We start from the raw sequence: 27,147 nt of genomic DNA, 5'->3' as shown, positions 1-27,147 counted from the left end.
CTGTGGTGCCTTGAATTTGCACAGAGATGGGGATTTAGCAGTCATCAGCAGAGAAACAGAACTGGAATTTTGGAGTAGATCTCCAGTGGTGGGGTGCCTTGGTGGCTCAGTTGGTTAAATGTCTGCCTTGGGCTCAGGTCATGATCCCAGGGTCCTGGGATCAAGTCCCATGTTGGGCTCTCTGCTGAGCAAGGAGTCTGCTTCTCCCTCTTCCTCTGCTGCTCCCCCTGCTTGTGCACATACTCTTTCTCTCTGACAAATAAATAAAATCTTAAAAAAAAAAGAAAAGAAAAAAAGGCCTCCAATGGTGAGAGCAGAGAAGCAAGTGTGTCCTGGTTGTCAGTTTCGTGTTCTTGCCCTTGCACCATTTCCAGCTTTGACAATTGTGGTCCCAGCTGATGGAGGTGGGAATCAAGACTACTTCGCTGAAATGACGGGGGTTAGAAATGAACTCAGGCCATGAAGAAATAAATGGCAAGTAGGACCTGATGAGGCAATCAAAGCTCTGTGGCAGCAGAGAATAATAAAAAAGAGTGTGAGAGAAAACCAGTGAGAAACTGGAGTAATTAGGGTTATTTAGCTTGGAGAAAAGGAGAGTTTGAAGGCCTGAATCCATAATGAGAGGTCCTGGAGGTTTTAGTAGGCTTAAAATATAGCAGTGCTGATTCAGGTTAGACATGCAGCAAATGTCCTGATAAGTAGTTTATCACAAGAAGGAAGGACTGACTTCCCCCTCTCTCTTGGTCTTTCTTTTTATCTTTTCTTTTCTTTAAAGATTTTATTTATTTGTTAGAAAGAGAGGGGACAAGAAGGGGGAGAGGCAGGCAGAGGGAGAAGCAGGCTCCCCACCAAGCAAGGACCCTGAAATCATGACCTGAGCTGAAGGCAGATGCTTAACTGACTGAGCCACCCAGGCACCCCAAGATTTTATTTGTTTATTTGAAAGAGAGAGAGAGAGAGAGAGAGAGAGCGCATGAGCCAGGGTGGTGGTGGGGCAGTTTGCATGCAGAGGGAGAGCAGACTGCTTGGAGCAGGGAGCCCAATGGGGACTTGATTCCAAGACCCGGGGATCATGACCTGAGCCAGAGACAGATGTTTAACCAACTGAACCACCAGATGCCCCTCCCTTGATAGTCCTTCTTTTCTTTACTTTTTTCTTTTCTTTTCTCTCTTTCTTTCTTTCTGGAGTTTATTTGAGAGAGAGAACAAAAAGAGGGGGAGAGAGAGAGAGAGAGAGAGAGAGAATGCAGGAGTGGGGATAGAGGGGTAGAGGGAGAAGGAGAAGCAGGGAGCCTAGTGTCTCAGGGCTCCATTCCAGAATCATGACCTGAACCCAAGGCAGATGCTTAACTGACTGAGTCACCCACACGCCCCTCTTGATGGTCTTTCAAGCAGAGTGTTCGATGTTCTACTCTTCAATAGGCTTTTGATTAGGAGCTGTTCTGTTAAGAAGCATGTGGCTGAATCAAGTCATCTCTTATGGACTGCAGGAAGTCCTGGTGAAGAAACGACAAGGGACCTCAGTACCTCAACATGGGTCAGTTCAGGAACCTGAGGATCTGGGAGGAATGTGGGAATGAATCTGGGCTCCTGGTGCACCAGCAGGCCTTTTCCCTTACCCACAGGCCTAGTTCCCTTACCCTAGTCTCCCTACCCCCTCACTGACTAAGTGCAGTCTGAGGCTTCCTGGAGCCCTGGCCTAATTTCCGTAATACTTGCATTTGTCATCCAACATCACTTTTCTGATGACAAGGGCAGTCTGGCAGGTGGACAGAGCATGAGCCATGGACAGTGTTCAGGGCCTTGGAACCTAGTGTTATCTCTTCAGTCATCTCCTTTGGTGACACTGGGCAAGACACTTTGTTCCTCTAAAACCAGCTTTCCTCCCTTTTGTTAGGGAATGTAGCGGGGATTAGCTGGTTTAGAGCTGTAGTCCTACTCAAAGGTCTTTAACTTCTCCTGAAGCTTTTGCTCTGGTTCTTGCTTTCATTTCATTTCCCCCCAACCCAAACATCTGTATCTAGGCCCTGAATCTCTCTCTGGCTTTTCTGATCAATGATTATAAGTAGTTTGTGATCTGGGGCGAGAGATTTGTCTTTCTCTGGATCCTGTTTTTCCTTCCTCTACCCTCTAAAATAAACACTCCTTCTTTACATTCCTTTGAAACTTTGACCTCTAATATAGACCATAGTTGTTAGCCTTTTTCTTTGAGTACCACCTAGCCAACCAGGATTCTGTCGTCCCAGGTCTGCAGGAGTCAGGCTATCTTGCTTTATCATTCTAAGGAAGGCCTTTGCAAGTCAAAAGTTAGGTTTCTCCATTCTAGAGATGGGCTGAGAATTTAACGCTCCTGCATGCGCAAGAGAGAGGAAGAGGACACCTTTCGCTGCATATGAATGGTAGTCATTCTGCAAAGCTGTCCTGACCGTTAGGAATGTCACCCGAGATTCCCGGGGCTCCCAGAGCCGGAGTGATGTCGGGAAAGAGTATAGATTTGGGTGATAGGGGCCCAGAATGAAAATCGACCTCCTTGTGTTTAATTTTAGGTTGGGTGCTTAACTTATCTGAGCCAGTTTTCTCAGTAATAAGAGGGGAATAATTGTAACGCTTTAATTGGCTTGTTCCCAGGATTGAAGCATATAATATATCTTAACACTTGACCCTTGGTAGGTGCTTCATTACTTCCCTTTCACCCTTGCTGTTACAACTGCCCACTGGCAAACCCTGAGGAGACTGGCAAGGGCCCATAGGAGCTCTAGGAACAGACCTCACAGTTTTCTTGGGAGTCCCTAATTCTCCGCATGACAAAGGTCAGATGGGAAGGAGGAGGAGGAAGAGCAGGAGGAGGTGAGGGAGGAAAAGGAGGTGGGAGGAGAGGAGAAGAAGCTTTGGAGGGGTCTGGCAAGCAGAAGCGTGTTCTCCTTTTAAACAGACTGAGAGGGGCACCCGGGGGGCTCAGTGGTTTAAGCCTCTACCTTCGTTCGGCTCGGGTCGCAATCTGGGTTCTGGGTTTTAGCCCCGCATTGGGCTCTCTGCTCAGCGGGGAGTCTGCTTTTTCCTCTGCCCCTCCACTCATGCTCTCACTTTCTCAAATAAATAATTTAAAATAAAATAAAATAAAATAAAATAAAATAAAATAAAATAAAATAAAAATAAAAGCCTGAGGAAACACAGGCTTCTACTCTCCAGGCCATGTGAAGCGTGCCTGCATTTGAAATACAGGGATAGGCTCATGGACCGGTTTCCCTCATTGAGCTGATTCTTTTTTTCAACAGGTTTTCAGGATCCACCATAGATTGTGGGCCAATATTGCCATTCTTGGGCCCTGAACCTATTGAATATAGGAGTTTTACTGTTCTGTCACCTCAATGATAGCCAGTTTGTTAAGGATGAGCCAAAAGGGAAGGAGGGTAGGGTTGTAACTAGTGAATCTGAATAACACTGCAATGCGTTGGAATGAATCCCTGACAGGAAGGTGATGGATGTAGAGAAATCTGAATTCCTTTAGCTTCTGGCTCAGGGTCTATGTAGGCAGATTGGTTGATGTGATTGATTGCCATGAGGATAAGATGAATGAGGATGGAAGAGAGCTGGAAGGAGTGGGACTACGAGCTTTTTGGGGAAGTAGGAATTCTTTCCATGGAATTCCCAATCGCTCTGGGCTTCATTCGTTGAAAGCCTCAGATATAAACCCACAGAAGACATAAGTCATTCTCTTCTTGAATCATCATGTTTGTACAGGATAGTCAAGAGATAGTTTTGTGTCTGAAAATCCCCCCTAGGATTATTTGGGAATGTCGGCAAGGTCTGGGAGCTGTTGCAGTGGGAATGTCCAAGCGTCAAGTACCTGGGTCCTTTGGTTGGAGATTCGGTGAGGAACGAAGGGAGAAAATCTACTTTGTTCATTTCCCTAGCACAGTGTCACAACTTCAGGTTTCTTGATGGGCACTTTGGCATCTTTGTGAACTGGAGGATTGACCTCAAGGCCACAGAATTACAATTTTTGTTTCTCTTTGAGCCCCAGGTTAATAATCTTTTCTTTATGTTGCCTATTTCTTCACCATAATTCTTGTGCTTAGGTAGTGCCTCGTCCCCCTTTCCACTACCATGGCACACAGACACTTCCTTTGTCACTAACTGTGGTGTCTTTCTGTAAGCTTCCTTAGGAGAGAGGTAGAATAAATCTTCTATTTCCTTGACATAGGCTGCACTTTAATGAATTTCTCCTTTTCTCTGGCATCTGTGGGAGTTGTAAATGCACCAGAAAGAACAGAGACCTCAGGGAGCTTTCAAGGTAATTGCTTATATTTTCTCTTGGGATGCCATCTTCCTTAGTGAATATTTCACTTTTCTTTTCACTAAAAAAAAAAAGAGGGGTTACTTCCTGTTGGCACTTAAAAAAATAACTATTTTTTCTAAAAGTATTTAATGACAAGTATTTTTTTAGCATTTATTTATCTATTTGTTTGTTATTTATTTATTAGATTTTATTTATTTCTTTGACAGAGACAAATCACAAGTAGGCAGAGAGGCAGGCAGAGAGAGGAGGAAGCAGGTTCTCTGCTGAGCAGAGAGCCTAATGCGGGGCTTGATCCCAGGACCCTGAGATCATGACCTGAGGTGAAGGCAGAGGCTTTAACCCACTGAGCCACCAAGGCGCCCCTTTAATATTTATTTTTTAAAAATATTTTATTTATCCATTTGAGAGAGGGAGGGGAGCGGGGTCAGAGGCACAGGGAGAAGGAAACTTCCCACTGAGCAGGGATCATGCAGTGACGCAAGGCTTGATCCCAGGACATGACCTGAGCCCAAGGCAGACACTTAATTACTGAGCTATCTAGGCTCCCCTATTTATTTGTTTTTAAAGGGGCTCAAACTCACAACCCTGAGATCAAGAGTTACATGCTCTACTGACTGAGCCAGCCAGGTACCCCAGTAACTCATTCTTTTTGATAAGAAAAATATTTGTTTATTGTAGAGAAATGTAAAAATGCAGAAAAACACAAAAAGGAAAACTAATTACTCTATTTGGTATTACATGATAGCAAATGTTTTCATATTTTCTTAAGTAAGCTCTATGCCCACTGTGGGGCTTGAGCTCATGACCTTGAGATCAAGAATGGCATGACTTAACTGACCCAGCTAGGTCCCCAGTATTTTCCTGTTTTAAAAAACAAAATTGGGTTATACTGAACATACTGTTTTGTAATTAACTTTTTTCACTTAATAGATCATGTATGTTTTTCATGTTGCTAAGTGTTTCTCCAGAATATTATTTTAATGGTTGATATTCCATTGTGGGGCCATGATTTAACTAGTTTGCTGTACTGTTGAACATTTAAATTAAAAAAAAATTTTTTTTAAAGATTTTATTTATTTATTTGACAGAGAGACAGTGAGAGAGGGAACACAAGCAGGGGAAGTGGAAGAGGGAGAAGCAGATCTCTCGTAGAGCAGGGAGCACTACACGGGGCTGGATCCCAGATCCCAGGACCCTGGGATCTTGACCTGAACCAAAGGCAGAGGCTTAACGACTGAGCCACCCAGGTGCCCCTTTAAATTGTTTTCTAATTTAAAATGTTAGGCTTGAGGGTGTTTCCACACTCTTGGTGCCCAGTCATTTTACTTGTTTATTCAACATATCTGAAATACCTCATCCCTGCAGGGGTGCTTGGCTTTTGCCCAGAGGGGAGATTCCCAAGGCTGGGATGCTCGAAATTTAGGAGACCAGTTGTTGAGCCCCTAGGGGCTCCCCGCCCAAGATTGCCAGTGGAAGATGTAGAATTGCAAATGAGGAAGGTAGAATCCACAACTTTCCTAGTCTCTTGCCCAGGTCCTCCCTGAGGCATACAGACACCCCAGGAAGCCCAAGTTAAGAGAGCAAACACACTTTGAATATGATTCAAGTTCAAAGGGCTTCCTTGTCCCTCAAGTTTCTTAGGTTGCATTAAAATACCACCTTTTAAATCTGGGAGTATGGATAGTTTTCCTATTGGCCCAGTTCTTGGTTCTCAATTATATTATCTCTCAAACACATATCCAAGGGGGTTGGATACTTCCAGTTTTCCCCTTAGCCTTGTGCATATTTGGAATATACAAGCAGGGTTTCCCATTCTTTTTTTTTTTTTTTTTTTAGATTTTATTTATTTATTTTTCAGAGAGAGCATGCACAAGCAGGCAGAGTGGCAGATGGAGGCAGAGAGAGAAACAGTCCTATGTAGGACTCGATCCCATGACCCTAGGATCATGACCTGAGCCTAAGGCAGCGGCTTAACCCACTGAGCTACTTGGGCGTCCCTCCCATTCCCTTTCTTAAACTAAGGTTTCCAAAGAGAGAAATAAAAGGTCTCAGATGGATGGATATATATCCTAGCATTTATTGCAAAATGAAGTTGAGTTCCCAATCTGGGAAAATAACAAAACAGAGTCATTTGACAGCTCTTTGGGGAAAAAAATCCAGTCTTTGGGCAAGGTGGTGGAGGGACTTATCTAGATAAGTCTAGATACACTGAGATCATCTGCCCACTTACTATGACCATTCTTTTTCCATGGTTACGAAGGCGGTTTCTGATCTGGGAAAATCCTCAGCTTATGTTGGGTCCTGGTTTCCCCAGAGTTTTGTGGGGAGATTGTTTTTTTTTTTTTTTTTTTTTTAAAGTAAGCTCTGTGCCCAATGTGGGGCTTAAACTCACAACCCCAAGAATAAGAGTCACATGCTCTACCAACTGAACCAGTCAGGCACCCCAAGAACTTTTAAAAAGTGCATACTCAGACGAAAAATCCAATACTCCAAAAAACCTCCCACTAGGGATGTCTATGGTCTCTGCCCCACTTACGTAGGGGTATAAGTGGTACATGTAAGTGGAACATGTAGCTGGTCTTTCTGCAGCTAGCTAGCATCAGGTTGCTCCTTCAGAAGTCCAGACAGAACTCAAGTTTTTTGCTTCCATTCCCTCTGAAACTTGACAAGTACTTTGAGGGTCCCTCTGGATAAGATCCCCCCAAACCAAACTCCCCTCTAGCAAGCTGCAGAAGGACAGGTGCAAAGACCAGGAAATAACTTGCAGGAGAGAGGAGATGGGGTCTGCCCACATTAGAAGGCCAGGCTCCAAACTCAACTCTGCCCAGAATGCTCTGGGGGCAGGTTATACCTGGACCTCCATTTCCCTGGAATTGCAGGTATGAAGGGCGCTACAGACCCAACTCTGTGATTTTCCAGTTGTTCTCGAATTCACTCTCTCTGAGAAAGCAACATGCTACCGAGCGAGGGAATCTGTGTGGGTGCTGTCAGGCGCTGGCCTTGCGTCCAGACCACGCGTGGCCCGAGGAGCTGGAGCAGTAGTACCTATTCACCACACGCCTGCACTGGTCACACCTGACTGTACAGCACCACTGGAATTTGCAGTTACAGCTGCTGATGGCCTCAGTTCTTCTCTCTTCCACCTGCAGGCCGCACTCGGTACATAAGCGTCCACAGCTGCGCTGCTCCCACCGGGATGCGTTGCGGCTGTTCTGCAGACACTCCCGACCTTCTGTGCCAGAGATGCCCAGGCTGGAATTGCGGGTGCAGTAATCTGGCGACTCCTCTAGAAAGATCAGCTCTGCCTCTGCACTGGGAAGGAAGGCCTCAGCAGGTGCCCAGCGGCCCTCAGCGCTGTTGCCAGCCCTCAGCTGGCGCTTATCCATCTCAATTTTCAGGGCCCGGTCATACTTGGCCTTCAGGTAGTCCCCCATCTCCCGGAAGTCAGCCAGCTGCAGCCAGCAGGTCTGGATGCTGCAGCTCCCGGAGATGCCATGACATTTGCAGGTCCTTTTCATGATGGCTCGCACTGCCTTCAGAGAGAAAGAGAGAGAGGAGGACTCTGGGTAAGGAAGATGGAAGGCTAGCAATTAAATGGGATATTTTAGAGCTGTGCTGCTTAACTTTGGAGGAGCATCAGAATTCCCAGGGAGGTCTGTGAAAAACACTATTTCTGGGCCCCACTTCAGATCTTCTCAGTTGGAGTATTTGGAGGGTGTAAAGGCATCGGTTAGGGTAATTTTAAAGTGCCCTTGAGTATTCTTTGGGAAAATTGGGCAAATGTTGAGGAAGTTACAGGAATCAGGAAACCTAAGCTCTAGGCACAACTCCATCACTTGTGTAGCTTGTTTCTCTCTCTCACTGGAATAAGAATGATCAAGGGTACTGTGGAAATTAAGAAAATATGATCTTTGGCACTATTATTGTCTTCAAGGTAGAGGCTGGTGAGGGTTTGGATTTGTCCTCTCCCAGAGGGAAGGAAGCTCATGCAGTCTGAACCCCTATCCCTAAAGCAATTACTCATGTGTGTAATTGCCTTGAAAACCTCTTCCCTTGCTCTGGTCCAGGTCATGCAGGTATAGGTTCAAAGGGAAATTTTTGTGCTCTAAGCTTTAAATCTAACTTGCTTCCAGATTTGAGTTCAGATTACTCCAGAAGTCTTGGGGCAGAATAGACCCTCCAGAGAAGCCTTGATCAGTCCCAATCCCTTGAAGTCCAGACAGATCTTAGGATACAGGTTGGATGATAACCACCTCCCCATTAATTTCCTAGAACACACAATTGAAATGGTTAAAATTTTAAGTCATGAGAGCAAGGCTTTGGTGTACTGTATTGTTCTGGGTTCTCAGAAACTTGCCTGTGGAAGGGGCTAAACCACAAAGATGAGTGATAAGATTAAAGTAGAAGATCTGAATTTATGGCCTGGTTCTGATGCTTTTTAGTTCTGTTGCCTTGGCCAAGCCACTTGGCTCAGCCTGAACTGCCTTTGTCATCCAGAGAAGGGGATAGCCATCCCAGTCCTGATAGGTGGTTTAAGGATGACACATGGGTATAAGACAGCTCTTGGTAAGCTGTAAGTTGTAAGTGTTCAGATGTGAGGTCCTTGCCAGTACTGACCCTGATAGTTCACTCACGGACTCCTATACCTACCAGTCTGCCTGCCCTGTTGTTGTGAAGATTCATCAGGGCTCTAGCGTCCTTTCCTTTTTCCAAGCTGTCCACAAAGAGTTTGGAGATCCTTTCCCCAAATTCCACATTGTCGCTGCAGCCTCCCCAGATCCAGCCATGACCTCCTGCATGTAAGGAAAGATTAAGTTCTACACATATTTCCCTGCTAAGTTTCAGGAGGAGTCAAGGTTACTTTGGCTAACATAGCTAAACCATCCCCCAAGAGCTCTAGAAGCGTCTGAAGCTGCAGGTGAGACCAGGAAGTAGAGGTGCTCAGAGTGGATGGGTGAGGTCCTTTTCACAAAGACAACTGCCTACCGTTCAGATACTTTCCATCTCCAAGCAATTAGTCTCTACAGGCTCAGAAGTGTAGGCATACTGAGCCGGGCCTAGGTGATCTTAGAAGTTCATTGTAGCTCAAACATTCTGGAATTCTGCATCATTACCCTACAGTAGTCTTGTAGAGCCATCTCCTCCCTCTTTGATGACAAATCCGAGTCTTCTAGATGGTCTGCAAATAACTGAGTAGCTCTGGATACTCAGTTAGCTTTACGAGGTAACTGGGTTAGCTTTAAGCTCTCTGGTCTTCTCATTCCTAGAGGTCTTGTTGGCTTTAGAGCTCAGTGTTACTTGGTGATCCTAGATTCATGGACCCAGCTCATCTCTTGGAAGTGTATAGGTCCAGGAGCTCCCACCAAGAAGTTGCTGCCAGCATCTAGGGCTTTGAGGGACCTGTGTGTCTCTTAGCTTTTTCCTGGAAGATCTTAGCCTGCATGTAGCTCTGCCTTCCTCACGTCTTCACCCACATCAGAGAGTACAACTTACCCGTTTTTCCATTTTTCGACTCATCGCAGCCACAGTTTTCAAAATCGCCCATGCTACAGTTCTTGGTGATGGTGTACATGACTCCTGCAGAGCTGATGGCATGAATGAAAGAAGTCTCCCTGGTGGCTTTGGAGAGAAAGAGGGGACTGGAAACTTGGACCCTGATGACCCAAAGGAGAGGCTGTGGAAAAGTAATTGTTTCTCTCCCTTGGTCCCTGCCCCTTTGGGTTTAAGAGGAGGTTCTTCTCTTTGAGAGAACAGTGTATGTCTTTCTAATATCCTTATGTCTTTCAGGCAGACATGACTATCCCCATGGGGATGGGGATGGTAAAATCCACACAGACAGTGATGGGACCAAGGGCACTCTCTTCACTATTTGTATTGGGACCAAGACCCTGCTTTCATGAAATCCTGCCTGGCCTTCTGTTCATTAGCTACTGCTTCTGTGCCTTTGGGCAATGGGGTCTTAGGGCCGTGGAGCTGGCTTAGGAAAGAGAGAAGGGCCTTTTCTTCCTTCTGACATGAATCAGGAACTATGTAATAATCATAATGATCATGACTACCATTTACTGAACTTGTGTCTTACCAAACTCTTTAAAAAACATCATCTCATTTCATTTCCACACACTCCCCATTCTGTCTGCATACCCCATAGGAAGACGCTTCTCTTTGTCCACATCTTTACTCTCTTCCCCCTACCTCTTCTCAGGAACCTCTCTATTGTTTGTATATAAATGGCCTTTATGTGAACTACTCCATACAATTATAAAGAGCTGCAAGGTGCACACACACACACACACACACACACCCCACATGACCCAGCTCAGTGTGATCTTTCAAATTCTCTGTTGTTGGGATTTTATGACAGCTGGGCAGATGGGAAACTCCTTAGGGGCTGCAAACACAAAGCCCTTGTTTTTATTTCATGCAACTCAGTGCAAGGTAGGTGTATACAAATACACAAATATAGGCCTACATTTAAAAAATAGAGAAATAATTACATTTGTATGGAAATAGTGTTATTTTCACCTCATTCGACTCTTACAGTATACCTGGTATACTAAACATAGCTGGCTTTATTGACCCCATGACAAAACTGGGGTTGAGAGAGGATGTAACTCACTCAGGGTTTCACAGTAAGGAAGTGGCAGATGAGCAGACCACTGATAAGTTTTTCATTTCACTGTGCATAGAGATGTCATACATACAACACATACACATACTGTAAGCTCACCTCCATGCACATACACCCCTTTGTGCAGGTGCACAAACTTACCACTTCTCAGCCTGTTGTGCGTGGAGAGCTGGAGAGCATTTTCTGGGCAGTTCCAGCGTTCCCAAGCAAATTGGAACTTACACTCCTCAATGCCACTCTGGGCACCCAGGGCCACGCTGGTCGTGTAGGTCAGGTAGGCCTGGCAAAGGGAAAGGGCTATGAAGGTCAGCCCTGGCTCTGCTCAGTTCTTCTGGGGTTTGGGGGAATAGGCAGGACTCAAATGGGTTAGCTCTCCAGGAAGGAACAATTATGGGTTCCTCTGGGTGGGGGACTTCTGGCCCTGTCTCCCCTCCCCTCTTTTCTTTCCCCAAAAGAGTTCCCTTAGGAACCTGGATGGGTAAAAACAGGAGCCAGAGACCATCCTACCTTGGGACCTGTTATCAGGAAATTGTTCACTGACCTATCAAAAAGAGAAAAAGTGAGGCAGTGGTGAATGGGGATGAGATAATGGGGGTTTCCTCAGTGGGGAGTGGGGAAGGTGGCACAGGGGAAGGACTTACCAGGCAGAGGCACTGAAGGTGGCATAGCATATGCCCACAGCTACCCTGAGCATAAACAGGTCTTCCATGGCCTTGCTCACTCCCAGAGGACCAGGTCCAGCCCAGGGCCAACTCCAGAGAAGTGAGAAGAGGGCAGGATCCTTCTCAGTATTTATGTGGGGGAAATTCTGAATGGCCAAGGGGGAAAAATCAACAGCTCTTCTCATTTGTCCCTTACTGGCAGGGCTGCAGGAGGCCCTGACCCAATGGGGGACCAGGAAGGAAGGACTCAGCCCAAAGCCTCCAAGGAAAGCCCCGCCTCACCCCGCCCCACCAGCCCTTCTTCCCTCCCAGGCTGACAGAGGGGCTGAAGCCTTTTGCTACCCTTGAGGTTTCTTTCCTCTATAAATCAGACTTGTCTCTTCCAGCTCCATGGCTCATTTCTCAGAATCTTGTAGCCTGGAGCAGATGAGGTTCCCAACACTGAGGGTAGGTCAACAATTCCTCAGAGCTACAGTGTCCTCATCTGTCACTGAGACCCTCACTCTCTGTCCTGCCTTCTTCCCCAAGGTGTTAGTAATTATAGGGGAACCCTATTTGGGGCACTCTCCTACTCATTTTACCAAAATAAGTGAATACATCTTACCCACCTTCTTCCTTGGTGACTGTAAAGTTATGGAATCATGGGACTGTGGGACAGAAACACTTCAGAGGACCTCTCTGTAATAGGCCCTTCTACCATGTTCTAGCAAAGTAAGTTCTGGTAAATTTCCTTCATTCATAATCGGTCTTCATTTCATATGTGAGAATCAACCTTTGGGTCACCCAGGGCTGTATTTGAAAAAGCTAATGCCTTTCTGATCCTGTTTTGTTGCCGGGACATCAGCTCCTTAGGCAGGAATCTTTATTTTCCTTTTTTTTTTTTTTTTGTTATTATTATTATTTTTAAAGTAATCTCTGCACTCAGCTTAGGGCTCAAACTTGTGATCCCGAGATCAAGAGTCTCATGTTCTACCAACTGAGCCAGACAGGTACCCCAGGAATCTTGTTTTAGGTTCACTTAAGTGCTTGAAAAGATGCCTGGATGAACAAACAGATGAATAAAAGAAATTGCGATCCATAGTAGGGACCCGACACACCATTCAGGTAAGATTCTTGGGACTGCAGTGAAGGGGTGGAGATCGTCCTCTTTTCCTGGGCAGGGGAAGGCAGCCCAGAGAGACTCAGAGGAAAGTACAAACAGGGGTTCACCATCCTGACTCATTAGTCTGTGACTATGGATGTCCAGATCACATCCCAGCTTCCCAGGGCCTGATTTGGGTGAGAAAGGGAGCTCAGACATCCCCCACTGAAGGAGTTCCAGGGACCAAGGAGTCCTCAGGCTTTTTTACTTATTAGAGCAGTGCACTCAAGCTTGGACTAGGATTGGCGTCAGTCTATAAGCTGTTAACTGTTACCTAAGTACAGAAGGGCAAGTGTTTAGAAATATTTTTAACAACTTGATGTAGAAATTTTATGTATTTATTTTATTAATTTTAAAAATGAGATTTATTTATTTAAGTGGGCTCCACACCCAGCATGGAGCTCGACACAGGTCTTGAACTCACAATCCTGAGATCAAGACCTGAGCCAAAATAAAGAGTTGGACATTTAATCAACTAAGCCACCCAGGCACCTTGATGAAGTAATTTTAGATATGCTGGATCTAATAATACGACATTGGACTGCTATTTTGTTGTTGTTGTTGCTTGTGTTTTTGTTTTTAAAATTTTATGTATTTATTTTTGTCAAAGAGAGCTCAAGTAGAGGGAGCAGCAGGCAGAGGGAGAGGCAGTGTCCTCGATGAGCAGGGAGCCTGATGTGGGACTCGATGCCAGGCCCCCGGGGTCATGATCTGAGCCAAAGGTATCTGCCTTTGGTGTCCCAGGGGGCTCCTACTTTGTGTATATTTTTTGTTTCATTTTTCTAAGAGGATTGGTGCGAATGTCACAAATGCAAAATGTCTTTAATGGACTACAGCTCTGCCTCTCAGCCCCCTGAGAAGCTATCTTCCCTTGTTTGCTTATGAGCTTCTCTCGTTGGGGAAAAGAAGTATCTGAGACTTGAGTCACTTAGGAAAAGCCCACTAAGTTTGTTTCCTATTTTCCCCAGTCAAGAATTTAATGTTTAACTTTTCCTTCTTAAGACAGCAGGGTTGATTTTCATGCCACTTACTGTTTGGTCAGAACAGAGTTAGCATTAGCTCTGAGGTAATCTCCTTGTGCCCCTTGAAAGAGTTTTAGGAATGACCCCACATTCACTTCCTGTGTATGAGCAACTGGGTCTTACTATTCTATGTCCCCCATTGCACCTGTCATTTAAGTTGGTACTCTACAAAAATATTCTTTTTTTTCCCTAGGAAGCGGAGGGAAAGGTAGTAGGCTTTTTATGTGCAAACTTTGTATATGCTTCTGCTCAGATTCTATAAAGTTCTCATAATTTCTGTAAAAACAATTTAGGATGGGGTGCCTGGGTGGCTTAGTTGGTTAAGCAGCTGTGTTCAGCTCAGGTCAGGGTCCTGGGATGGAGCCCTACATCAGGCTCCCTGTTCAGCAGAGAGCCCTCTTCTCCCTTCTGCTGCTCCCCCTGCTTGTGCTCTCTTTCTCTGTGTCGGATAAGTAGATAGAATCTTTTAAAAAGATGGGGCACCTGGGTGGCTCAGTGGGTTAAGCCGCTGCCTTCAGCTCAGGTCATGATCCCAGGGTCCTGGCATCGAGCCCTGCACTGGGCTCTCTTCCCATTGGGGAGCCTGCTACTCCCTCACTCTCTGCCTGCCTCTCTGCCTACTTGTGATCTCTCTCTGTCAAGTAAATTAAAAAAAAAAAAAAAAGAATTTAGGATGTTGAAGAATGGACTTTACTCCCGGGTATTAGGAGGTCTGGGCTTTGGCCACTAATTTGTTGTGTGACCTTGGGTAAGCTATTTACTACCGCATGGACTCAGTTTTTTCATCTGTAAAATGAAGGAATGGGGGCAATTTTGAACACTGAATGACCTCTAGAGACTTTCCCAGTTTTCTACATGCTGTAATCCTACTTTCAGGGTTTATAGAATTTACTAATCCCTGAGGTAATTATAGACTGAAGTGGGGAAGTCTTGTTTTCATCAGCTGTTTGAATGGAATCTTTTTAATCTTTGAATCCTTTAGTTGCCTGTCAGGATAGACCTGGAAGATAGGTACCCAGAAGACCACCAGTGCTTGCTTCAGAGTGCTTTGGGGCTATGTCTACATAAGACCCCTGCGCTCGACTGATTAAAGTCCTTCATGTGGACAGAGGGTCCCCCGAAAGGAGAGATGAACAGAGATAGGCAGTTCACGTTGGAGTCTACAAATCATTTGCAGTCACTGTACCTTCATTTCCTTAATCCCAGCTCCATTATCTCATTAATTTTTTTTTTTTTTTCAGAGAAGAGGGGAGAGGCAAACACAGAGGGAGAATCTTAAGCAGGCTCCACACGCAGTGAAGAGCTAGATATGAAGCTGGATATGAAGACCTTGATCTCACAACCCTGAGATCATGACCTGAGTGGAAATCAAGAGTCAAATGCTTAACTGACTGAGCCACTCAGATGCTCTCCTCCTTTTTTTAAAAAGGTGCCACCCTCAACATGGAGCTTGAACTCACAGCTTTGAGATTAAGAGTTGTGTGCTCTACACACTAAGCTAGCGATGCACCTTTATCTCTTTAGTTATTAAGGGTGTGGTCCAACTCTTGGTTTTTCTTTTCCAGGGAGGGAAATCTGGATCTGAAGACCAGAGCAGACAATGAAAGGAAGGTAAAGTGTATCACAAGGCAATGGTGTCTTTGAACAGGGAGTGTGCTAGCAAATAGGTGTTTAACAATCAGCTCTAGAGTGACAGGAGCCATGATTGGGAGTGTTTGCTGATTGCCATGGTGTTCAAACTACCAATGTAGACTTGGGAAGAAATGAACAGTACCACATCATTATATACTATTCTATCATATGGATGTAATAGATGTAAATAACCTACAGAGTATAGATAATAAAATGTCAGAAAACAATTAGGAAAAGATGAATTTTGAGTACTTGTTACCTTTGTTTCTAATATAATTTAATTGGTTATATAATTTAATTTTTTAAAAGATTTTATTTTTAAGTAATCTCTACCCCCAACCTGGGGCTTCACTCATGACGCTAAGATCAAGAGTCACATGCTTTATCAAATGAGCCAGCCAGGAGACCCTATGTAATTTAATTTTTAGTAATGACTTGTTTAACAACTGGTGTGCAAGATTCCTGAAAATTTGCCTATCAGCTTTTTGAGCTGGGATGTACTGCCCCCAGCATACGGTTGGAGCCCTGTACCCTCCCTGCAGGCTCCTGGGAGATACAGTGCAAAAGATTTCTATGTGGAATTGAACCCCACTGTTCATCAATTCCAGTTATAGGCAAGGCTTTAACCCTTGCTGAGCCATAGTCTTGCTACCTGCCCTCAAGGGGCTTGGTATCTAGTAATTAGAGGCTAAGGTGTGTATTTAACTATAATGTAGGGCAGAAAGTGGAATACAATGAATAAATGCACGTACCTCTGGACAGGTATTCACAGAGCTAGAAAGGAGGTAGGATCAGATAATCCTGGAGATCCCTTCTACCTTTATTGTTCAGGGATGTTGAGGTTTCAAGAGTCCTAGGGGAAGCTGAGGACTATGATCAATGAGGAATAAACCGGAGTCACCCTTGTGCCCGGCTTCAGAAAATCTAGAGGCCATTCATGGAACCAAGAGTGTTTGAGCTAGAGGGTCCTGTTTTATAACATACATGAGGCCCAGAAACAAGGGACGTACTCAGGGTCACACATCAAGTTGAGGCCAAGAAAACTTGGATCCTGCCATCCAGGTTTGCTCTGGATCGAGGGTTTTCCCATGAAGTGGGGCTTCCAGTGCTTGAACCAGGACAGTGCTGGGCAAAGCAGGTGGTTGGTCACCCTACAATGATGATAGTGTGCATCTTACGCCAATATTTCTTTCCGCATGTGCACTCTCACTAAACTCCCCAATCCCTGGTTCCCCTATATATCTTTTCCCAGGCTTCGGCCCAGGCTCTGACCCTACTAGCACTTCTTTAGACTGTAGGGCAGGTTGGGGTGGGGGCAGTGGAGTGAGAGGGTGGAGAGAAGGTAGAGGTAGCTGAAAATTCCAGAAGAGAAAGAGATAGGATTTCTGACTTTTTGCACTTCTCTGCTAATTAGCTAAGGGGGCATGGGGGAGGATGGAGGGTGGGGGGTAGGGGTGGGGGTAGGTGGGGAGAATGAGCCCCATGCATATTCTTCTAAAATGTCACACTGAGTAAATCTCAGTGTTTTTTTCAATCTCTGGTCTCCACCCTTTCACCTTGGAAACTGGTCTTTTCCTGCCCCCTGGGGACCCTTGACTCCCTGTCCAAATGCCATGGATGCTTGAGGTCCTGGTCATCCCTTTAGCCCACCAGTTTAGCTTCAGTGGCTTGCAAAAACTCCTCAGCAATATGTCCAAGGAAGGAAGAGGAGAATACTTTAAGATCTCCCTTTCAGATCCAGAGGGGCAGGTGGAAGAAAAAAAGAGGCCCTCCTGTGTGGAAAATGGGAACAGTTGGTTGTCTGTTAAACACGTGGGTGGCAGGGCTGGCGTACATTACAGGGGATGAATCTGCAAGCCATAACTAGATTTGTTTCATGTTTGAAGATGCTTCATTATTCTGGAAGCTCCTTAGGGGTAGGCCCTCTCAATCCCAGCCACAGGGGGACCTCTCCCAGGAAAGCGGCATCTTTCTCCCACTGGATTGAAGTGCCCAGATAGCAGAAGCTACGTCTTCACTCCTAGCCTAGGAAGGTTTGGAGTTGGAGGGGCTCCTCCGAGGAGAGATTTCAGAGGGTTAAAACCCCTGCATTCTGTTTTCTATTCTCTCACTGTTCTAAACTCCCATCTCTAGACCCTGGATAGGACACAGAAATTCCCAATTAATGTTTCTCGATTGATCGCTGGGGAAGAAAGTATGGAGATGATTGTGGGATTTATTAGTTTTCAGAGAAATATTCATCCATCTCTCCATTTATCCATTCTAAAAATATTTATCTACTGTTTCAGGCCAGTACTCAACGCTTACGAGTCTAATATGAATTATCCTTAGTTGATGTATTTATCCTGGACATGCTCTCAGTCTGGTCTGAAAGAGTAATGTAAATTTATAACAATACAATGAGATAAAGTACTCTGTTGAAGCTGGAAATAAGAGTAAAGAGGGGGATAAAAAATCCATAGAAATGGGACTTCTGAGAGAGAGCTGCCATCTGGTGGCGGTAGATGGTACAACAGGCTCCTTGTTGACTGATGGAAGCTTCACTAATTGCAATTCCAGCCTGTATGAGCACCTGCCTAATGGGTAGCCAGCCAGCCAGCCCATTGATTGGCAATGGGGGGGGGCATATAAAACTTCTTCTTCTTCTTTTTTTTTTTTTTAAATATTTTATTCATTTATTTGACAGAGATCACAAGTAGGCAAAGAGGCAGGCAGAGAGAGAGGGGGAGGCAGGATCCCCGCTGAGCAGAGAGAGCCAAATGTGGAACTCGATTCCAGGACCCTGAGATCATGACCTGAGCCAAAGGCAGAGGCTTAACCCACTGAGCCATCCATGAGCCCCTCTTTTTTTTTTTTAAGAGTCAGTAGACTTCATTTCAAATATATATATATATATATATGCACAGACACACACAGACACACACACACACATATATACATATATATATTTAAATATTTTATTTATTTATTTAAGCGAGAGAGAGCATGAGCCAGGTGAGGGGCAGAGAGAGAGACAAAATCCCTGTTGAGCAGGGAGCCCAGCGTGGGGCTTGAGCCCAGGGACCTGGGTTCATGATCTGAGCCAAAAGCAGAAGCTTAACTGACTGAGCCACCCAGGCACCCCTATACATGTTATTTTAATTTAATTTAATTCAATTTTTTTAAGTAGGCTCCATGCCCAGCGTGGGGCTTGATCTCACAAACTTGAGACCAAGAGTCACATGCTCTACCAACTGAGCCAATCAGGTGTCCTTATACATATGTAATTAAAAAAAATAAAACTGTGGTTTTGTTTTTGTTGTTGTTTTTAGATTTTATTTACTTATTTGACAGAGAGAGAGAGAGACAGCAAGAGAGGGAACACAAGCAGGGGAAGTGGGAGAGGAAGAAGCAGGCTTCCCACCAAGCAGGGAGCCTGATGCAGGATTCAAATCTCAGGACCCTGGGATCATGACCTGAGCTGAAGGCAGATGCTTAACAAATAAGCCACTCGGGTGCCCCAGAACTGTGTTGTTATTCTTCAACGTGGTTTTATTTTGTTTGTTTGTTTCGTTTTTTCCTCAACTTGGCTTTTAAATTTCTACCTCAGAGACCCCTTTCTGTGACACTACAAAACAATCTACCTTGTTTTTTCTTAATTTTTATATTAAATCAAAAACATGCTCCTAAAAGTTAAACATTGGATAGGATTTGTTTAGAAAAGCTGCAGCCTTCTTCAACTATACAGCCTTTTTCCTCTCAAGAAGCAACAACTTTCAGTAGTTTTTTTATTTGATGCTATTACTAGTGCTTCCATATTTCTTTTTAAAAGGATTTTATTTTATTTATTTTTTAAGATTTTTTTAAAAAGATTATTTATTTATTTGGCAGACAGAGATCACAAGTAGGCAGAGAGGAAGGCAAGCAGGGTCTCTGTTGAGCAGAGAGCCCAATGCGGGGCACGATCCCAGGACCCTGGGATCACAGCTCAAGCTGAAAACAGAGGCTTTAACCCACTGAGCCACCCCGGCAGCCCTAATATTTTGTTTTGAAGTTTTCCCTACATCCACTGTAGCGCTTGAACTCCCAACCCCAAGATCAAGAGTCACACATTCCACAGACTGAGCCAGCCAGGTGCCCCTACTTCTGTATTTCTTTAAAAAAAAAAGAAAAGAAAAGGAAAGAAAAGAAAAGAAAAGCCCATTTGAATCCTATGTATTAAGTTTTCAATTTTAGGTATTATCTGTTTACTTCCCACCGTGGAGGATGAGAATTCACCTCTCTTTTCTCTCCTCACCTACCAAATCCAAATCCATCTTTCTCATCCTCTTATCTCCCAAGATGGTTAAATTATAATTTTACTTAGGACAGGGTTCAGTGTTTATACTATGTTCATATAAATACTATTTATTATTTATTTACTTTTAAAGATTTTATTTATTTGACAGAGAGTGATCACAAGTAGGCAGAGAGGGAGGGGGAAGCAGGCTCCCACTGAGCAGAGAGCCTGATGTGGGGCTTGATCCCAGGATCCTGAGATCGGGGCCTGAGTCAAAGGCAGAGGTTTAACCCATTGAGACACCCAGGTGCCCCTGTAACTATTTAAAGGGGAGTCATGAGACAAGCCAACTTTACTTTACTTTCCCTATAAGTCTCTGTTTTTCCTGGGATGAATAATTTTCTTTTCTTTTGTTGTTTGCTTCTTTTCTATGTAGCTATTACCACTTCAAACCCTAACTGTGCCACTCATCTAAAATACCTCTCAAGACATTTAGCTCTCAGATTCACTCTAGTCTGGCCAAGCTACTTCTCTGCACACAGAGAATGATATATCTGCATACAAATAAAATGATACAGCTATCATTGTAGCATCTTTTTCACCATCAGGATAAGGGTTCACTTTACTTCTCTATTTTGTTGTACATCCTATTTCTTAAATATTATGTCTTTTTATCTCTGTTTGCTCCCCTCATTTTGGTGGGTAACATATTTCAGTGGCTACCTGAAAATGGATGCATGGGAAGCACATTTTTTTTTTTTTTTAAGATTTTATTTATTTATCAGAGAGAGAGAGGGGGAGAGAGCGAGCACAGGCAGACAGAATGGCAGGCAGAGGCAGAGGGAGAAGCAGGCTCCCTGCTGAGCAAGGAGCCTGATGTGGGACTCGATCCCAGGACGCTGGGATCATGACCTGAGCCGAAGGCAGCTGCTTAACCAACTGAGCCACCCAGGCGTCCCGGGAAGCACATTTTTAAAGACCTACATGTCTGAAAATCTTTGTTCTACTCTCACCTTGTTGATATTTAAAATTTTTTCTTAGCTTAATGTTTTGGTAGGGTATAGAGTTAAAGGTTGGAAATAATTTTCCCACAGAATGTTGAGGCCATTGTTCCAATATCTTCTGGTTTCCAGTATTGCTATTAAGAAACTTAGGCCATTTTGAATGCTAGTCTTCTGTAGGTTACTTGTGCTTCTTCCCACTACCACCCTTGGAAGCTTGTAGAAGCTTTTCTTTATCCTCAGAGTACTGAAATCCCACAATTATGTGGTTTTAGTTTACAACTTTTTCATCTCTTGTGTTTAGTACTCATGGATTCTTTCAGTCTGTAAACATATGTGTTTTTGTTTTGATAAACTTTCTTATTTATTTATTTATTTATTTTAAAAGGTACTTTTATTTTATTTTTTTAAAAAAGAGTTTATTTATTTATTTGACAGACAGAGATCCCAAGTAGTCAGAGAAGCAGGCAGAGAGTGAGATAGAAGCAGGCCCCCTGCTGAGCAGAGAGCCCAATGCAGGGCTTGATCTCAGGACCCTGAGATCATGACCTGAGCTGAAGGCAATCGCTTAACCAACTGAGCCACCCAGGTGCCCTTACATGTACATTTTTTGAGCACCCCTGTGTACTATGCACAAGGTTAGGTTCTGGGAATATATCTGTGAACCAAGAGACCAAGGCCTTGTACTTCAGAGCATATCCATTAGCAAGTCAGATAGGTCTTCATAAGCAAGCAGAGGAGTTTAGACTTCATACTATGAGACACTGCTCTCCTGTGACCCTATAATGGGAGCTGGGTGGAAGGATCTCCTTAGCCTGTGGGGGACATGGAAGAGAGTGTAGGCAGAGGAAATGCAGACTGGTAAAGAGTTTGCATGAGTGTGTGAGCCTAGTGTGCACACATAGACTAGGATGGGTGCACTGGAAAGACAGGGAAGTGGTTGGAATTTCCGAGAAAGTCTTTGGAGACATTGATAGGTGATTCATTAACCTTTGCAAGAGAATTTTGCATTTAATAAGAATAAGGGCTTTGTTTGGCTTAAATGGCATGAATTAAACTCTGATAGGGGAATTATTGGCTTGAGTCAGTAGGAAGAAGGGGTAGTTGTTGGAGAGAGGGCAGTCCATAATCATCCCTGGCTCTGAAATAAGACCTTTTCAGGAGCTGTCTACCTACTCAGAGGCCAGCTCTTATCTTCCACGTGATATGACAGGTACTGCTTCACTCTCTGGACATCATTTTTTCCCTACCTCAGGACATCATTTTGATGGTTGAGAAGCAGATGTAGGACTTCTTGGTTTCCTAGAGATGAAATCATTCCCTCCTAACTTCTAAATGACCATCACCTTGCTTGCCCTGCAGACTTAACCTTCCTAGAGAAATGAAGGGAAAGGAATTGAAGAGAAATGGGCAATAGGTAGGAGCATACAGTCTCAAAAATTCTGTGTAAATCTTGAAAGGGAAGTCAAAGGAAACAGAGAAAATTTTTTCTTGAGCTTGGATCAGCAGAGAATGATGCCGCTTCCTGCAGATATTTATAAAAAGCACTGGACAAGCAGAACCAGGAGGCAGAGCGACCAGCTCATACTGTTTTTCCAGGAACTTGCCCAAGTTTGACACCTAAAGTTCCACATTCTGGGAAAACTGAGACAGTTGATCATCCCATTAGGAGGCCTGGGCTCGCTCTCTCCAACTGCCATTACCTCCCTTCCCTTGAGCTCGAGTTTCCCCTTCATTTGGTAAAGTATGATACCTGGACAAGGTGATAGCAAAGAGCCCTTCCACGACTAATAGAACAATCAGTCTGGAAATTTGCCCAGGTTGCTCTGATACCCACTTTCTCTGGAGCTTGCCCTGAGGTTGGGCAAAACCAATGTCACCACCAGAGGGCGCACTCAAGGATTAGAGGACCAGGAAGTTCTTTTTTTTTTTTTTTTTTTAAAGGTTTATTTATTTATTTGACAGAGAGAGAGAGAGAGAGAGATCACAAATAGGCAGAGAGGCAGGCAGAGACAGAGGAGGAAGCAGGCTCCCTGCTAAGCAGAGAGCCTGATGCAGGGCTCAATTCCAGGACCCTGGGATCATGACCTGAGCCAAAGGCAGAGGGTTAACCCACTCAGCCACCCAGGCACCTCAGGACCAGGAAGTTCTTAAATAAAAGACCTTCTTCTTTTTCTTCTTCTTCTTCTTCCTTCTTCTTCCTTCTTCTTCCTTCTTTCTCCTCTTCTTCATCTTCCTCTTCTTCTTTTTAGATTTTATTTTATTTATTTGACAGAGAGAGAGAGAGATCACAAGTAGGCAGAGAGTCAGGCAGAGAGAGAAGGGGAAGCAGGCTCCCTCCCCGCTGAGCAGAAGGCTCAAGTGGTACTTGATCCCAGAACCCTGAGATCATGACCTGAGCCAGAGGCAGAGGCTTAACCCACTGAACCACCCAGATGCCCCCCCAAAAAACCCTCTTCTGTGAGTGACATGAGTCAGTATCAGCCAACAGTGTATTATAATTATTAGGTGTCACCTACAAAATGAAATGAAGATTATTCTCAGTTGTCAAATTATTTCACAATCTGCTACACATCTCATCTCTCTAACTGATAAGTATCGCTTCATGTTTCTGTACTTCTGTTTTATCTGTAAAATGGGGATGATGATAACAGTGCTTACCTCATAGAGACATCATGAAGATTAATTTTGTTGTTGTTGTTGGCTCCATACCCAACGTGGGCTTGAACTCATGACCTTGAGATTAAGAGTCTCACGCTCCACCAACCAAGCCAACCAGGGACCCCAAAGCTGTCATGTGTGAAGTGCTCAGACCTCTGCTTGCTCTTCGGCATGGGGATTTTCATTTATCTTGTTCATTTACATATCTCCAGTGCTTAGAACTTTGCCAGCTCATAGCAGGCATTCAGTCAATATTTGTTGAATGAAGGTCTAAGATTTGGGAATAGATGTTCAAGGTAATATGTGGTTATTCTTGAGGTTTTTAAACCCCATGGGATTTATCTATTTTCATCTTTTAATTTTTCTTTAATTTTATACATTTTTAAAAAGATTCTATATATTTATTTAAGAGAGAGAGAGAGTGCACAAGCAGGGGGAGAGGGAGAAGCAAACACCCCACTGATCAGTGAGCCCGATGTGGAACTAGATTCCAGGACCTTGAGATCATGACCTGAGCTGAAGGCAGACACTTAACCCACTGAGCCACCCAGGCACCACTTCACCTTTTAATTTTTACAAACGCATAATTGAGGTCCAGAAAGAATCTTTCCAATGTCACATGAACTTGACTGGCAATAAAATTAAATACCAAATCTTTGTCAGAAGAGAAAGGCACTAGATGGAACCTCTGTTTCCCCACTTTATGTTTCTTTTTTACCTGTCCAATATTTATAGGAACTTCTCACGTGGAAACTCAGTTTCCATCTGAATCGATGCCTTCATCTCTGATGGCACAATACCCATCGTAGCAGGCAGAGTCATGTTCTCCCACAGGAACAAAATGTCTTGTTCTGAAAGAAGATAGGATAACAGTGTTCATGCTGTGTCTTCGACTTCTGTGTTTCCATTCATTCTGAGGCCTGCTCCTCTTTCCTTCCTCAGAAAGCATGGGACCCTGTGTACATAGCCCAAACTCTCACAGCCACTCCAGAAATGAACTCTGCACTGATTTTGCACTGAGGCAGACCTGGTTTCAAATCCCATTTCTACTACTTACTACCTGTGTGATTTTGGTGTACCAGTTTCTGTGCTTCTAAAGCTTGAGTTTGTGAGTTTATAAGATGGGCACGGTGCCTTCATATTCCCAGTAAAGGTAAACATTAGCTAATAATATGGGGCCAACTGATTGTCCAACATGATGAATGCAAAAAGACCCAAAACAAGGGAAGTTGTATTTTCAAGTTGGGTTGTCTGGGAAGCAAACTCTGAGATGGAGAGTAGCAGCAGTGTGTTTATGAGAGTGTGCTCTTGGGGTCGGCACTTGTGGAAGAAGGCTGGACAGAGGAGGAAGTGGGTTGTACTGTAAGCCCAGGGATGACCTCAGCTGGTCTTCCACAGGGAGCCCTAGAGTGGGATGAGCCTTCAGAGCGTTGCCAACTGAGGTGAGGGAGCTGGGCCTTTCATGCTCCCATGTTGTCACTTACTCAGTACAGGCTGTCCTGGAGGTTTTCTTCAGCCAAAGCATTCTCCAAAGAGGACTGGCAGCCGAGGGTCATGGCAGCATTCCCAGAAGCTGGGGAGATAAGTCCTGCATTCCTGAAGGGGGATCTGGGCTGTGTAGCACAGCATGGTTCCCCAACTCCAGATCCTACATAAAGATCCCAGAGGTGGGGGCGCCTGGCATCCCGACGTGTCCAGAGTTAGTTGAATATCACCATCATCAGCCTGACCCTGCCATCCTGTACATGCCCTTTCAGCTCTGGGCTTCTATAGAAGAAGGGTGTGGGATGTCTTCCAGACGAGTGTGCAAAAGCAGGAAAGGATTCATACTCAGCCAGGAAATAGTTTTATGTTTGCACAGACAAAAAATTGAATCCAGATCCTCCTGTTCAGAAAATATATTACTGCTGAGAAAAAAGGAAGAGATTTTCTATTTTTCCCGTTTCTTCTATAGCTGTGACGTGGACAGTAGGACGGGAAGATATGCTATTTTATGGGCCCTTTCTTACCTGCAGCTGATTTTTATGAATGGTCAGTGGGAGCCTGGAGCCCAGGAAGATGTTTTCTGGGAGCTATTGTTCTCAAGAAAAACTTGTAACCCGAAAATTCCTTCGGAAATTTCAGATAGGCCTTTGCGTGACCTAACTTGTTTGCTGTTTGCTTGTTTTAGTGATTCTAAAACTGCAGTTACATTTTTTGCACAAATGTTTCCTTGTTGCAACAGAATTGCAAAGACCACCAATGAGAAGAAGAACCATCATTCTCCTAGGCATTTCAGAGTTCCTGCCTTGAACTGCTGGATGAAGGTCAGGAGAAGAGGGGACTCAGGAGGCGGGGCTTTCCCTGGGGGTGAAAGATGGCTGAGAAGAGTAGTGAGAACAGTGGTTAGCTTGAGGGTTAGTTCCAAATGGAAGATACTAGAGGGAGGAAAGTAAAGTTACCATCTGTGTCCCAACAGCAGCCTCTGATCTTTGGAGGGCAGTTCTTCTTTGCCTCTGAGGACCACATGAGCCTCCATCTGGGTTCTTACAGGGCGGATTCTTCTTGAACTCACGATAAGGGGGAGGTAGGCTGTTGGAAGGGTGAGAGCTCTAGATTAGGAGCCTGGAAGCCTGGGCTCCGGCTCTGTGTTTAAGCAGTGTGCGCCTTGTTCAGATCATTTCACTTTTCGGGCATTAGTTTTCTGAGTATTGGGACTACATCATCCCTGACATCCCTGATCAATCACAGACCCGAGAGCCTGTGATTCTGATATCCTACAAAGCTGGTGAGAGGTAACACAGCTAACAGGAAGAGCATGTGGGTGCTGAGTCCTGCTGACTCGGTTTAGATCCCAGCACCACCACTTAGAAGTGATGTGAACTTTGTAAATTATTTAACTGTCCTCAGCCTCAGTTCCCAGATCTGTAAGTTTATAGTGGTACCTACATGGTAGATCTGTTTTGAAGTTGGAAGTGAAACAGTGCTGCTTGAACTGCATGTTGAGGCACTCTAAGGCTCTGCAGTGAAGTCATGCAGGACCACCATGGAATTGTTCAAGTTTCTGAGGGAAACACAAAGATGCAGAGGTAGTTCATAGTTGCAACATTGCAACTTGATGGCTTATGTTCTTGTATCGTCACGAAGCGGGACTTTCAGTGTGATAAAAGGCAAGCACCACATGAAAATCAATGTGGGGAGGAGTGCCTGGATGGCTCAGTCACTTTGGTGTCTGCCCTCAGCTCAGGTCATGATCCTGGGGTCCTGGGATTGAGCCCCACGTAGTTGGTGGGGGTGGTCCCTGCTCAGCGGGAAGCCTGCTTCTCCACCTGCCTCGACTTTCCCCTCTGCCTACTTGTACTCTCTATCTCTGTCAAATAAATAAATCTTTTTTAAAAAAAGAAAGAAAGTCAACGTGGAACACAAGAGGTGGGTGGTGGTCTCCAATATGTTTAAGAAGTTGAAGTGTGCAATAGTGGTGGCACACATCCCATTAGCAAGTACTTGTGGTTATTTAAGAATAGAATAAAAATATTTTCTTTGAATTTATATGCACCACTTTCCTCCCCACAAACAACTACTATGGTGTTAGTATATTAACACATCTTAATCTGTTTGGATCTAATTATTTAATAAATGGCCCAGGGGAATGGTGGCAAACTTAAGTTTTCCTGTGAATAGAGAAAGTTTGGGAACTTCTGATAGATGGAAAGTACCTGGCACATGGTAGGTGTTCAAAGAATTGCTCAAAAAAAAATTTTTTTTAACGATTTTATTTATTTGAGAGAGAGAGCATGCTCACACAAGTGTGGGAGAGGGGCAGTGGGAGAGGAAGACTCAGACTGAGCAGGGAGCCCACCCTG

General features: G+C 44.4%; 1 protein-coding gene and 1 long non-coding RNA gene across 2 annotated transcripts; both read right to left on the bottom strand.

Annotated features, from left to right (window-relative positions):
• Positions 1–7,287: 7,287 nt before the first annotated feature.
• On the bottom strand, positions 7,288–11,637 carry WNT8A (Wnt family member 8A). The gene is made up of 6 exons (XM_059173471.1): positions 11,570–11,637; positions 11,436–11,469; positions 11,070–11,208; positions 9,794–9,919; positions 8,951–9,093; positions 7,288–7,833 (listed from the first exon to the last, which is right to left on the bottom strand). Exons 1-6 carry the CDS (start codon positions 11,635–11,637, stop codon positions 7,288–7,290), a joined length of 1,056 nt encoding a protein of 351 aa, XP_059029454.1.
• A 10,981-nt stretch (positions 11,638–22,618) lies between these two features.
• Positions 22,619–26,886, bottom strand: LOC131832086 (uncharacterized). Its single transcript, XR_009353921.1, has 4 exons — positions 26,234–26,886; positions 24,790–25,876; positions 24,024–24,156; positions 22,619–23,575 (listed from the first exon to the last, which is right to left on the bottom strand). It is a non-coding gene; the product is annotated as an uncharacterized LOC131832086 (long non-coding RNA).
• Between the last annotated feature and the right edge of the window lie 261 nt (positions 26,887–27,147).

Source organism: Mustela lutreola, chromosome 5, assembly GCF_030435805.1.
Source record: "Mustela lutreola isolate mMusLut2 chromosome 5, mMusLut2.pri, whole genome shotgun sequence".
NCBI lineage: Eukaryota > Metazoa > Chordata > Mammalia > Carnivora > Mustelidae > Mustela > Mustela lutreola.
This window is presented reverse-complemented; position numbering and strand designations above follow the sequence as displayed.